The sequence below is a fragment of the Botryllus schlosseri genome, chromosome 5 (assembly GCF_051294905.1).
Source record: "Botryllus schlosseri isolate E-star chromosome 5, Bs_hap1, whole genome shotgun sequence".
Taxonomy (NCBI): domain Eukaryota; kingdom Metazoa; phylum Chordata; class Ascidiacea; order Stolidobranchia; family Styelidae; genus Botryllus; species Botryllus schlosseri.
In genome coordinates this window covers 8,649,761-8,663,865 of record NC_137240.1, presented here as the reverse complement: position 1 = coordinate 8,663,865, position 14,105 = coordinate 8,649,761, and the positions used below count along the sequence as shown (strand labels likewise).

The window sequence follows — 14,105 nt, the reverse complement described above, 5'->3', positions numbered from 1 at the left end:
ACAATCATGTCATTTTCAGAGTGTCCTGCCGAATAAAAGTGCTCACCGACAGGCTTCGATGTGCTTCGTTTAGAAATATCATGTCGATAACCATTTATTCTCCTATGGAGTGGTTGGCTATTTCCCCCAATGTAGGCTACCACGCATCGCCACATTCCTTTCGGCAACGAATTGAATATGAATCACTGGCCGTGTTATACGTAATGTGACAATGTCAAAAAAAAGAAGGTTTGAACTAAACTACATCGAAAGAGTGACTTCTTGTGACTTTAATTGTTACGGCATACTTTGATGCAATTGTTTTATTTTGAATTTGGAATACGGATGCGTTAAACGTATGCTGCGTGAAAGAACAGGCTTCAAATTAAGCCAATTTCCGTTCCGGTTCAGTTCATACAGTCTATGGTTTAATTCCACGCAGCAATATTCATAAGTAGGTTTTATGTTTTGAATTCCAAGCAACTTGTCGCGGGCCGCTCAAAATATCTCCGCGGGCCGCACTTTTCCCAGGTCTGCTCTAACCACTGCCAAATCAACAAAATAACTCTTGTGAAGCAGTGCACCGGGGATATGCAGTGATTTCTGCAGTATCAACATCAAAATCAAGCAGTTCAACACTTGATCTTCCTAGATTCCTAGAAACTACTTGATTTTTTTTTATATCTAAGAGTTGCCCAAGGCTTAGAATATGCAATGCTTGCGTGACAATTAAAAAAGGCATTATTGCATTCCAGGATATTTTGTTTAGATTTTAATTTAATATTACTTACAATTTTATCGTAATTATGTCGGGAGAGAAAATCTGGAAAGTCCAAATCCGTTATTATAAAATGTTCCCTCCCTGAGGCCGATTGAGCATATTTGATTTCTAATAACAAAGATAATATCATTAATCTTCGAATAGCAACGAGATACTTTATTAGTACTTGAAACGGACAATTGGTAACTTATACGCATGATCTATATGAGATGTTTACAATGCCTCCTACTGTTTTTCTGACATGCCACTTCCGTCTCTATGTATCTCCAGGTTCAATATTGACCAAATTCAATCAATGTGGATCATTTATTCGAGCATCGTGTATTATATCCTATGCTTCAGGCGTCGACAATGTCAAACTTATGTTGTTAAAACATTTATAATGTCATGCGATTTTCATTTCTCAATAGGTAATGCTTGGAAATCGTGTAATTAGACAGATTCTAGAAGTCAGACCAATCGGTTGTAGCATTCCATAGCAATCCTATATGTATAGTTGCTGACGCTGTACGATATGAATTACTGGCGTTCAATAGACTCGCCATCTCGTTAAAAATTGGTAACAATGATGACGATACCTATAAATAGAATTTGTGGTGATTTTATGCAAGAACTACTCGTGGTTACCTAATCGACAAATCAACTGCTCAAGTATTAAATCAAGTTCTCCGCGATTCGAACATGATAATTCCATATCTTTTATTGGTTTTTGTAACCTTAACTCAAGGTTCGGACGAGATCTTAAAGGTGCGTACACCTAGGTTAGTGTATTATTATAAACAAAATAAAATATAAACTAATATAAACTAAATATATATATAAATGCACGCGCACAACCTGCAAATGTTTTTCGAATAACAGCACGATCTGGAATTTCAAAACGAGCTACGCATGAAACCTCAGCCTGCTGCAGGAACATCTAAAAGTAGGTGACGTTACGTTAATTTTAGGGATGGTGTGAAATCGAGGTTCGCGTTAACGTTCTGTGTGTGAACCTCTTGGTAGGTTCTGCACTGCCCTGCACCTTTTTCGTGTATTAGAATTTATCACGTCATTACACCGTCTTTGGTTGAGATTGTTTACATTTCAACTTCGGATGTCTCTGTTGTCAGCTTTGCCCACAACCACGAAACATACTACATGTGGGAAGTCAGCGAAATCTGCTTAGTCAACCAATCAATTATTTACAATTTTACATCAAAGAAATTGATATGAAAACTGCATCGATGTCTATCACGCGTACTTGATATATCTTGATTTGATAACCTTATTGTATCATAATAAGCAAAACCATCCGCTTTGGGTGTTGGCTACTGCATAACTTGTGCTTGAGATAATGTATAATGCCAGTACATAGAAACCAGTGTTTAACTATTGAAAATACTTTTGTCCGGTTTTGCCGATTCTTCGTCGAAATTGCGTTGGCAAAGCGACACAAGATATTGATTTTGTGGAATTATTAGAACATTTGATTGTTCCTGTTGATACATCAGGTGGTTTTTAAAAATTCAGTATTAGGGTGGAGTGAAAGATGAAGATTTTTGAATTTAAAAAAAGTGTCTTGATATGTGGTGCCAAATATCAACTCAATAAATTCTATCCTAATTTTTGGTTCGTACACCCTCTATAGTCGTGCACTTTCACCAAACGAGCCGAAAATAAATAAGTTTTGCCGTATCTTGATAACCGCTTACACTAGAAAGTTAATTGTGGGCTTAAAAGATGCAGAAGCAACAGGTTTCTATCTTTCTTCCATACAACTTACTCCGAAGCACGAACAGCAGCAAATTACCGATTTTATAGGTAAAATTAGGCACTGAAGCAGTTGGTGGGATGTCAAAAGCGTGTAGTGATTGATCTTATGACTAAGCAACATACGCCATCAATTACAACTATTTTTCAAAACTTGCTCAAACAAACGAAGCCCCTTTCTAGTATAAATAGGGATGGGCATCGAATAGTGACTGCTAAAACTGTATTTACAACGGCGTTCATCGGTAGTGCGGCCTCGCGATATAGCGATAAGTTTAAAACAGTGACCGTCAAGAGATTTCTTACTAACATGTACACACATGTATCACAAGGCTCCTGATTGAAAACACTAAAGTTGGAAATCCACATTCAAAACACAAACATGATTTCTGTATTGGAAACAGAAAAAATTTGTACTAGTATCCATGGCTGTGGAGTCGAGAAATTTTACCATCGACTCCAACTCCGATTCCGACTCCACACATCTTCAATGGACCGACTCCGACTCCGACTCCTGAGTCTTTAAACGTACCGACTCCGGCTCTGACTCCGACTCCCGAGTCTTTAAAACTACCGACCCCGACTCCGACTCCAACCCCGACTCCGACAGTATTATCAATTTACTTCGAAGATTATATGCCAGAGTGACGGTTAAATGAGTATCATATAACCATCAAGCATATGAAAAATATGATTAACGATGGCATGAAGAATTGTTTCATTGTGGCACAGCTCGAATTATTCACTAATCACGAAAGATTGCCTACCTTTTTTCATATTTTATCAGTTTTTATAACTTGGACTCTCTAATAACCTGATAAGTATCAATCATTGAAACACGACTTATATACCATCCTGTATAATTAAATAAAATAAAACAATCAAAGTGTCGCTCTTATGTATGAGTTAGCAACTAAGACATAGATACATCTTACTAATTTTCTCATTACACACTGTAGGCTACTGATTACAGGCACACACACACTCGCTACTAAAATACATTGGTAGTTAGCGAAATTTAGGAAGTAGTCAAATAGCATCTACCTGCACCTAGTCAATTATTCAAAGAATAGGACTTGCAGTCTTTCTTAATCATTTGTTCGACCCAAGCAGCTAAGCTACACTAGGCTTACCATACGTCCTCTTTTAAGAGGATTTGTCCTCTTTTTTGACTTTTTTGAAAGTGTCCTCGGAGGACGCCCTTTTGTCCTCTTTTTTGAGAGATTTTGTCCTCTTTTTTTGAAAATTTAGGTCAGATTTAGAGGAAATTGCGAGTGATATGCCGCAAATTAGCGCAGAAGTGAAGCTCCGGCGGGTATTTCGGAGGGAAATGTGGTGATATCAGCTCTGAGCGAAAAGAAGACCTTTTTTTTTAGTCATCCACCTGGCAATGTGGAGTGCGGAAGTGATGACCTTTTTTTTTTAGTCAACCGATCATGAAGTGGGAAAAATTTACCGGTTTTTGAGAATTCTTCTCCAGTTTTGCATGTCTGAAATTTCTGAAAATGTGTCCTCTTTTTTCATTTCCGAAATATGGTAAGCCTAAGCTACACTAGATATATTTTTAATTTTGTCAAGTTGGAACTAGCGTTAGGTTATATTTACATCAATTTTACAACCAGACGATTTATTTGCTCTGTCACAATATCATGCTATAATTCCAAAATTTACATCAATTTGTGACTGCATCGCGAAGATGCATATTGCTTCTTTCTTCCTCTCTGCAACTGAATTGCGATTTGCAAATAATGTACAATTGTATCTATGTCAGGGTTGGCCAAACTTTTCGGCCAAAGGAGCACATGAGATTTATGAACCATTGCACCGGCAACTTTGAATGTTGATAACCTTATTTTAGTCGCCCAGTAGGAACGAAACGATTCCGGTAACACTGAAATCAAGACTTCATGAAAACGCTTTAAAATTGAGAACAATTATGTCATGAAAACTCAGTGTGCAACTGTACAGTGTACAGTGTGCAGTCATGCATTGGTCGCGTGAAGCACTAAATTCATTCTAAGGTAATGAATGAATTCGATCAATAAATAAATTACTTGCCTATATTTGGGGTCACCTCTGTATAGCAATGGGCTCATTCGGCAAGGACTGGATTATTTGGCGTTCTAGACATAGCAATATCGACGGTTTCCGTGAACATGACTCTGTCATTTTGTGCAAATATTTTATCGCCGACGATCTCGCTTCGAGTACACGTTATCTCCTAATTGCGAGTATATAGTTGGACTCAACTCTGTAGATTACGCGTATTTATAATTTCCAGGAGGGTTTCCAATACTAAATGCAAGAAATGTGACAATAAATCGTGCGGAGTGCTGAGAAAAATTTCAATCAAATGAATCTGCTACGGAATATTCTACTTTCTGGTCATATACGAAGATCTGCGATGACTGTGGCTGGCCCCTGATTACGCCAATACGTCGAAACTGGTGTTTTAGTCATCATCAAATTTCGCGATCAGGCTAATTAAATTTTGGTGGCCTTGCAATTTTGCTTGATGTTATATTTAATTTCGATAATTACCACGTAGGCCACACAAAACCTTCTCTCGGGCCACATTTGACCAGCGGGGCACGGTCTGCCCCCCCTGATCTGTATACTTACTAATAACAGTAATTGATGGTACATAAAGTCCTATTATAGTTTTTATTAGTAATTCAAAGATATCTTTGAAAGCAATTGTTTTCATGATTAAGAAGTTGGAGCCGGATTCGAAGTCATGGTCATTTTCACAAACTCAATATTTTTTGAACAGTTGGTTTGTGGTACAGAACTTGAAGATAGCTTTCAATACAACATCCATTGTAGTAAAATATTTATTCAACTCGAAGACTTTTCGGGTGCCTCTTTTCAAGAGTTAACGGCACACTGAAGGGATTTAAACAGAATGAAAAGTAAAACCAGAAAGGCGAAGTATGACGCAGCAATCAGAAATTACATACCATGAAGTCCACAATGTAACGATGGCAACAATAACAAACTTGAAGAGTACGGTACTAGTAAGGTTGCCAGTAAACTCGCCCCACAGTAAATTCGGCCCGTCGAATTCGGCCCTCGGTCACTTTGGCCGTCCGTGAATTCGGCCCTCGGTGAATTCGGCCCTCGGTGAATTCGGCTCTCGGTAAATTCGGCCCTCGGTAAATTCGGCCAGGGCCAGAGTAACAACAACAGTTACAATACCATTATCTAACCTGAACCCTAACGCTAATCCTAACCTAACCCTAATCCCAACCCTATCCTAATCCTAACCTAACCCTAATCCTAACCTAACCCTAACCCTAATCCTAACCCTAATCTTAACCTGACCCTAATCCTAACCTAACCTAACCCTAATCCTAACACTTACCTAACCGTAACGCTAATCCTAACCCTAAACCTAACCTCCTAATCACTTGATAATATTATAATTATGTAATATAATACACATTATTAGTTCGTAATACAATTTCACACAATGTTCTCCGAGGGCCGAATATACCGATTGAATTCGGCTTTCGGTAAATTCGGCCCCATAAACATCGGCATATATATATACATATATATATATATATATATATATATACGCATACCCTGTTCTCCAAATCACTTGATAATAATATAATTATGAAATTAATACACATTAATAGTTGGTAATACATTTTTATAAAAAATTCTCCGAGGGCAGAATTGTCCGAGTAACCAGTGAATAGACCGGTGAATTCGACCGTCGGTAAATTCGGTCCCCGTGAATATCCGCGCTATCTCCCGTGATTACGCGATCTACGCGTACCCTGACATCCAAATCACTTAATAATAGTATAATTATGTAATTAATTCATGTTAACGGTTGGTAATACATTATAATACAATATTCTCGGTGGGCCGAATTTACTGATGTAATGGCCGAATTTGCCTGGGCCGAATTTTCTTTGGGGCGAGTTTACTGGCAACCTAGCCAAGGTAGATGTAAAAATGCCGGGCAAACCGCACTACCAATGAACGCCGTTTCAGGCACAGTTTCAGAAGTCACTGTTGATGCCCGAGCCCTATTTATATTCGGAGGGGGCTTCATTTGTTTGGACAAGTTTTGAAAAGTATAGTTGTAATTCAGGGGCGAGCAACATACGGCCCGCGGGCCGGATCCGGTCCGCGAAGTGATGTTGTCCGGCCCGCGGACAGTTTTCCGTCTTATATGAAAATGTGGCCCGCGGCTACAGTCTGCCGAGATTCCCCGCTACTTGCTTACTACGTCCAATTTTAGTGACTGTATGTTATTATATACAATGCATGTATGCGCTTGCGCACTGCGCAGCGTGCGAGAGTGGAGATTACGCCTAAGTTCGTTGAAGCGGGAAGACTTGTATTATCGGCATTTACGATGTACTCAACCCAAATATCGTTTGTGGTAATCATGGCGTTTGTCGATTACAATGGTCAATTACACCAGGCCGATATTTCTTACATTTGATTCCGTAGCCGCCGACTTGTAGCACGGTACACTTCTAGGCTTTTGTAAGACACCGCTTGTGCCAGGGTTCGCCAACACAAAACGGGTCGCGGGCCACTTTTCAAATGTCGTAGAAGCCGCGGTCCGCATGGATTCAATATCGAGATAAAATAGGCCACATAGTTGAACAACGAGGCTATCTCGTCATCTACTCAGCCCTAATGAATTGATATCTTGGTAAATTTGGGGCACCATGCTTATCGAACGCCTTGAAATTTTAATTAGTGATTGCACCGTGTGTTGATCGATCAGAGAGAAGCAGACATGGCGACGCCTGTCGCCTATATGACAATGCTGTTCTCGAATCCACATTGTCTTCGTCATTATGGGCGAGAAATGGCTTTAAAGTGACATTGCTGTCGTTAACATACATTCATTAAATACGATTTACACCTTGTATATGTGGATAAATGGGCGAATAATATGTCGATTCAACAATCCGGCCCGCCAAGTGCTTAATTTTCATATATCCGGCCCGCCGACTGGAGAAGTTGCCCGCCCCTGTTGTAATTGATGGGGTATGATGCTCAGTAATAAGATCAATCACTACAAGCTTTTGACATCCTACCCACTGCTTCAGTGCTCAATTTTACCTATAAAATCAGAAATTTGCTTGTAACTTGTTTCTGTTCATTTTTAAGGATAAGTTGTATGGAAGTGAGATAGAAACATGTTGCTTCTGCATCTTGTGAGCCCAAAACTAACTTTCTAGTGTAAGCGGTTATCAAGATATGGCGAAATCGGCTATTTACGGCTCGTTTGGTGAAAGTGCACGACCAATAGAGGGTGTACGAACCGAAAATTATGATAGAATTTACTGATTTGCTATTTGGCAACGCATATCAAGACACTTCTTTGAAATTCAAAAATTTTCATTTTTCACTCCACCGTATTCAGCATGTACGTAAGCATTGTTGCATACCGCCTGAGTCGTCGCTACATAGTTATCATGTAGCCAACATATATTACTTTACGAAAATGTATTGTTGGAATTAGCAATATGACATCACGTAACGTCATAAGGTTCACCACGTTCGCGTTCACACAGAACCCTTCAAAACGGTTCGCGTTCACACGAACTCGAACCTTTCAGAGGTTCGTACCATCCCTAGTTTATATCATGTACATGAATAGTTGAAGGCGACCGCAAGATAATGCAATATGCCAGGGGTGACCAGTACTTTGCTTGGTCGCTTGACGACAGCGACTTATTCCAAATGGTTCTCAGTTAGGCGGTCTGTTGAAGGGATACACATACACACATGAATACGAAAAACTATAACACAATATGATTACGCAATCATATCACTCATCTATGTGATGAAATAATAGATATAATTGGTGGACAGGATCCATGTTTTCGAGTGTTCAAAGTAGCGATCGTATTTTGCAATCAATGAATAAAACACATTCAAAACCTACGACATAAGCGGTAAAATCAGTGATCCCCAAACTGCGTGCCGTGGCCCATTAGTTTTCCGCGAATCGTTTTGTAATTTTTTGGGGAAAAACTTTGATAAATGTTAAAAATTAGGCATGCAGGCTAGCATATGCGATTCGAAAGCGCTCTAACTGCTTCATAGCTGATAAATTAGCGCATGTTATCATTAAATTAGAACCAGCAATCGCGGCATTAACAATGAGTTGGGCACTGGTCACGCAATAATTGGGCTGTTATGTGTCAGAGAAAGTCTATAATTCGTTTCACGATCCCAATGAATCAACTGATAAACAAAAATTACTTCACAAAACGTGAGCACATTGCCTGGACTTCAGCCTGCAATCCAATACTACTTGTCTGGATTCGTTGTTCATAACTTTAGATGGAGAGAGTGAATCGAGCAATCTTGCTGCACAAGAACTGCTTAGTGATTTTCGAAACGAACACAATTTTAAATTGATGTTTCCCCAAAGTTGGACGTAGGCCGTAGAGTTACATTTAAAACAAACATGTTTGAAACAAGGCCCTTGTTTAAAACATGTTTTTCATACTTTTTTAGGCCACGGGGTAACAATATTCAATTGTGACGTCATAGTAGATTGACATTGACAATTGAAAATATAGGGTGAATATAGCTCCTTTGACGAAATATCTACGTACTACGTATACTATAGCTGTTGAACCAACTATTTCCTCTGATTTTTGGCGAGTCTGCGCACACTCACCGACTCACTGCGCAGACCCTTGGACAACAGCGCGTAAAGACTAAAAACAAAGTCATCCCTTCGGATTTTTTGTGCGCGACTTAGATTTTCTGTGCGCAGAAACCGTGTCAGCACTGCGCATTTGCGCACGTGCGCAGCCTAGAGGAAACCTTGGTTCCAACAGTCCCATCGTATACGGTGAATGTATCGGGTGGTAATTGTCCGTAGGCTGATGCATGTTTTTTGGAAAGTATTTATACAATTATAGCCAATTATGCGACCTAAAAAATACAATTTGTTTTAAATGCAGCCCTAGATGGATGAGTTATATAGTCCATATGGGTGCAACAGCTATCAGGATGTTATTGCAATGTGCATATCTCATTGCATTACCACGTATTTCTTTCAAATGCAATTTTCCTGTAAGTGTTTCGCGAGTGTTCAATACATTTTCTAATATGCCACTGCCCAAAAAAGTTAGGGAACCACTGGGTTCAAATGAAGCTCAATGAGAAGGTTGGTCATACGAAGACGAAATTTCCGTTTGTCCCGTGTAAACCACGTTTCAGGGTTTCAAGTCTGAGTTCAATAACGATTTTAAGTCTACTGGTGTAATGTCTGTGAAACAGAATGGATATCCTGGAATCCCTGGAAATCTTAAATATAGGTTGTCGGAAACCTATTAGCATCCTTGGTATATTGAATGACACTTATACAGCACAATTACCAAATCTTCGACGAAAAGTATTTACCAGAGAACGAGAGCAGGTAGTCAAAGTATTCAGTATATTGCTACTTGAGTGTATGTTGAAGTTGTGACTTAAATTTCTACCCAATTACAATAAGAATTGAAAACTTTCAAGATATTAGCGACTTCAAGCGGAATGAGAAAGAAAAGGTCAGTAAAGTACTCAAGTTAGTGGTATTGAAAAGTAAATATGTCGCATATATTTTGTTGTTAATCGGAATTGGGTCACCTTCAAAATTGCACAATGCATCTTCGCTATAACGAAAGATAATCGATGACTTCACTAATAGCGAGATTTTCGAAAAGATATTTGCTACCATGATGCATGGCATACTTCGCCCAGTCGATAGGATAATTTCATAGACAAAAGTCATACGCAAACATCCGAAAGGACTTTCTACTCTCCAAAGCTTAAGTGGTAAAAGAAAGTAGTTTTGCGTCAAAAACTGTTAAGTAGAAGTCGCATTAGTAATGCATACAGCAGAGGTCTCAAACTCAAATGTGCTCGCGGGCCGATTTTCCAGTTTTGATGACGCCGCGGGCCGCAGCATCAACATGAGTATTCCATGTCTTTCAAACTAGGCCGTATTTGACGGGATGAAATTGTCGTATTGAAAGTGAGCCAATCCTATAGACTGACATTCAACACTCATCATAAAAATGGGATTTACTGTTGTATCAATTTAGACCTGGCATGAGAAAAATTATCACATTTATAACTATTTGAATAGAAGTTTTGTTATATTTGATATACATTAATTGTAAGATATAAGACGCCATGTGAGCGGATCATTATATAATGTTATCGTAAAAGCTGTCACGTTATAATTTTGCAGCTACTATGAATATTTTGAATTTACCAGATTGATAATAGAGATTGATCTGCTATCACAGCATTTGGGGTTTAGCAGTGTAGCCCAATCCAGGATCCGGATGTACTCCTGATAAGCTCATGGTCAAATACCTTCGAATATTGGAGCAGAAAAACAACAATGTAAATCTATTAATGAATGTGTCATAGGTATAGAAATATCGGAACGCCGAACAACATCGTTACATCGTTGGAGCGTACCACTACGGTATATACGCATTACCTTTAAGTGGCATTAATGACATGGTTAAGCGACCCAAGATGTAACTAACGGATTACCAATGGTTGCCATAACTACTTGTTTAGTTAGCGAAATGCCAAGCTGCGACCTTCTGATCTAATACTATCCCATGACACGCGAATATTTTGTTGCGTCCATGGTTCTAATGAATTCACGGACTTCCGAGTCCATCCGAGTCCACTCCGGTCATTTTCATTTGGCCATCGAGTCAGCCCGAGTCTAAGTAATCCTAATAAAAGTCGCTTCAAAGTCTAACTCAAAAATGTCGGTCACGAATTGTCCAAGCATAGTGCTGTAAACGACTATCGTCTAAGGGACAGGGTTTATCATCATGAATTGGAAAAGTTGCGAAATAGGGAATCTCTACTGCATGGCCGTGAAATTGGATGGAGAGGCTATCGGAGCAGTTTAAGAGGGAATTTTCCCTTTACAACTTTAAAAGATATATGCGGCACTTATATGTTGTAAAATTAATGAAAATCTGAAACGTCGTCGCGGGCAGCACGAAATGCTCTGGCGGGCCGCGTGTTTGAGACCTCTGGCGTATACAGGCACAACCTACATGAGTAATCCGAAAAGTAGAGTATTTTGCATCAGTAATATCGATATTATTTCGCATACACATATTTTCATTTGACATTAACAGATAAGGTTTATTTATCTCAGAGTTTTGAATTTCAGGTTGCCCGCAAACGGCATATCGCTTTCCATACCGGCGCCTGGGAGACCTGATCCGTGTTTTGCAACCTGTACCGGACATGGAAGAACTCACGACTTGTTTCACATTCAAGAAGAGCGGACATGACGATTTTGACGCGATTCTGTCTTATTCCAGTGATATACACTTGCACGCCGCAAATGATTATCTTGTGGGATTGAAGAGTGATCGTATTTGCATATTTTTAATAAGTAATCATGCAGAATGCATTACGGCGTCATTTACTACGAATCGAATATATCATATGTGCATTGCCACCTTTGCTGCCCACTCCGGAAAATCGTATGTTTTTATCAATTCGCGTCTGGAACACATCATACATCACGCCACGCGTGGGAAAATACCGGGAAATGGAGTACTGTTCTTGGGAAGCGACCAGGGCACGGTCGGAACGACAGGAAGTTCGACATGGCTGTATGAAGGCGAGATATCCAACCTCATGATGTGGGATAGGATCCTCGATGGGGACGAAATTGAGAAGTCGTATCATAATCGCTGTTATTGCAGTTCTGATTATATCATCGCCCCGACACCAGATATCGTACAACTTCACGGCGGAGTAGCGCCTACGGCTATTAATAGGTGCAAGTGATTAATCGGTATATATAGTAAGCATCATATGTAATTATTTGAACATAATCACCAGGGAAATAGATATAGCATTTCGAATATATATATATAGCTTTATGTAGCTACTAAATAGATTCATGACCCCATAGATCTGTTGTACCTACATTCTTCAGAATTTTGTAATGTAGGTTGTAATGAAACCTATTCGAAGAAAATTAACTAGGGCAATTTGCTTGTTTATAAATCGTGAATAATGTGCAAATGTTGAAATATGCTTTAACGTATCAGGATGATGCATATCGTTTAGTAACCAACAATCTGGGGATGAGCTGATTTCAGTTGTTACCTCATATAGGCTACATTATATAATGTGTGAAACCCCCAATGTTAAAATGGATGTTTTACAAATATATCAATTCCCGCTGCTCATGAATTTACAAGTTCCGTCGTCGACTGCATGTATATAATGAGAATAAATAATATAGCTCTCCTCACATACAACCTTCATTTTTTACAATAGGGTGTGAAGTATGATTGAATCGACAAGGCTGGCGGTAGTTACAGATTCAGACATTCTTTTGCGACTGGGTAATTGGCAATCCACGACGTCTATTCAGTCTGAAGCAGGGCTCGTTGTACTCAGTAATATACCTATCAATAGGGCATGCTATAAAACACTTTCTTAAATCGACGCTTCAAACAAATCACCTCTAAATATTCTAATTTCAGATTTCTGACCGATAAAATCCGAAACTTTAAATGATTACCGTAAACATCCGCTTCGTGTGACCAACCACAATATTCGGTGCACGGGCTCAACGATCAGTGTATGGAGACATGGTACACACACTCTCTAATGCAGTGGTTCCCAACCATTTTGTTGTCATTCCCCACTTCAGATTTATTTCGAGCCTTCATTCCCCACCAGTACTGTAACAGCACTTTGTCAGCCCCGCCAAAAAACGGAGGTCTTGGGCCCTCAGAACCTCATGAACCCCGATGAGCTTGTAATTTTTTTCCCTGTAACTTAACAGCTACAGTGGGTCTAATGTTTAGTGTACCGCCTTATTTCGACTGAACTTTAAAAAAATACTTTAATTTACGTTAATTCACGAAATAATTTTGGTCTCCTTCGAGCTGCCCCCCCCCCCCCGATTGGAGGGTTTGGGGTGCGGCAGTTACGGCCCTGTTCCCCACTACCCAGCACTTTTGTCATTGGCAACTATTTGCTGGTTTGACCACACAAGACACACAACAACATCAGTACGCAAAACAATCGCCTATAACTGCAACATAAAACGTATACTGTTAACCGATACCAGTAAAGCTCAAAATTTCGCGAAAGCGTTAGTTCACGTCAAACTAGTCGAGCTGGGTGTGTTTGTGACGCCATCATTGGCCATCCAGAGTTAAATATGAGGTCTTGTGAACAACACACGCTATGTAATTTTCGTTATATACATTCCAGAGCAGTTAACTGGTAACGGTAATTGCGCATGTGTTTCCGTGAATATGTAGACTGTCCTGTAGTTTTGAACAAATGCGTCTCTTTCCCACCAGTTGACATTTAGACGTCATCTCTGTTTGACAAGTCAGTAGCGGCACGCCCTGGTCATCTGGTTCAGGTCTTGTTTTAATGATTACATTGTTTTGTATTTCAAGATGATGAATTCATCTCAAAATATAGTCTATGAAGCATGAAAAGACAGCAAGATAGCTAATATTTAACACGTTCACTGTCCATAGGCCACACAACAATAGCTCCATGGCAATGTTGCGTTTCTACTATAGTCGAC

General features: G+C 39.5%; 1 protein-coding gene across 1 annotated transcript; it reads left to right on the top strand.

Annotated features, from left to right (window-relative positions):
* Positions 1 to 1,116: 1,116 nt before the first annotated feature.
* Positions 1,117 to 13,418, top strand: LOC145438899 (neuronal pentraxin-2-like). Its single transcript, XM_080316283.1, has 3 exons — positions 1,117 to 1,507; positions 1,622 to 1,685; positions 11,703 to 13,418. Exons 1-3 carry the CDS (start codon positions 1,442 to 1,444, stop codon positions 12,329 to 12,331), a joined length of 759 nt encoding a protein of 252 aa, XP_080172409.1. The 5' UTR covers positions 1,117 to 1,441; the 3' UTR covers positions 12,332 to 13,418.
* Positions 13,419 to 14,105: the final 687 nt, after the last annotated feature.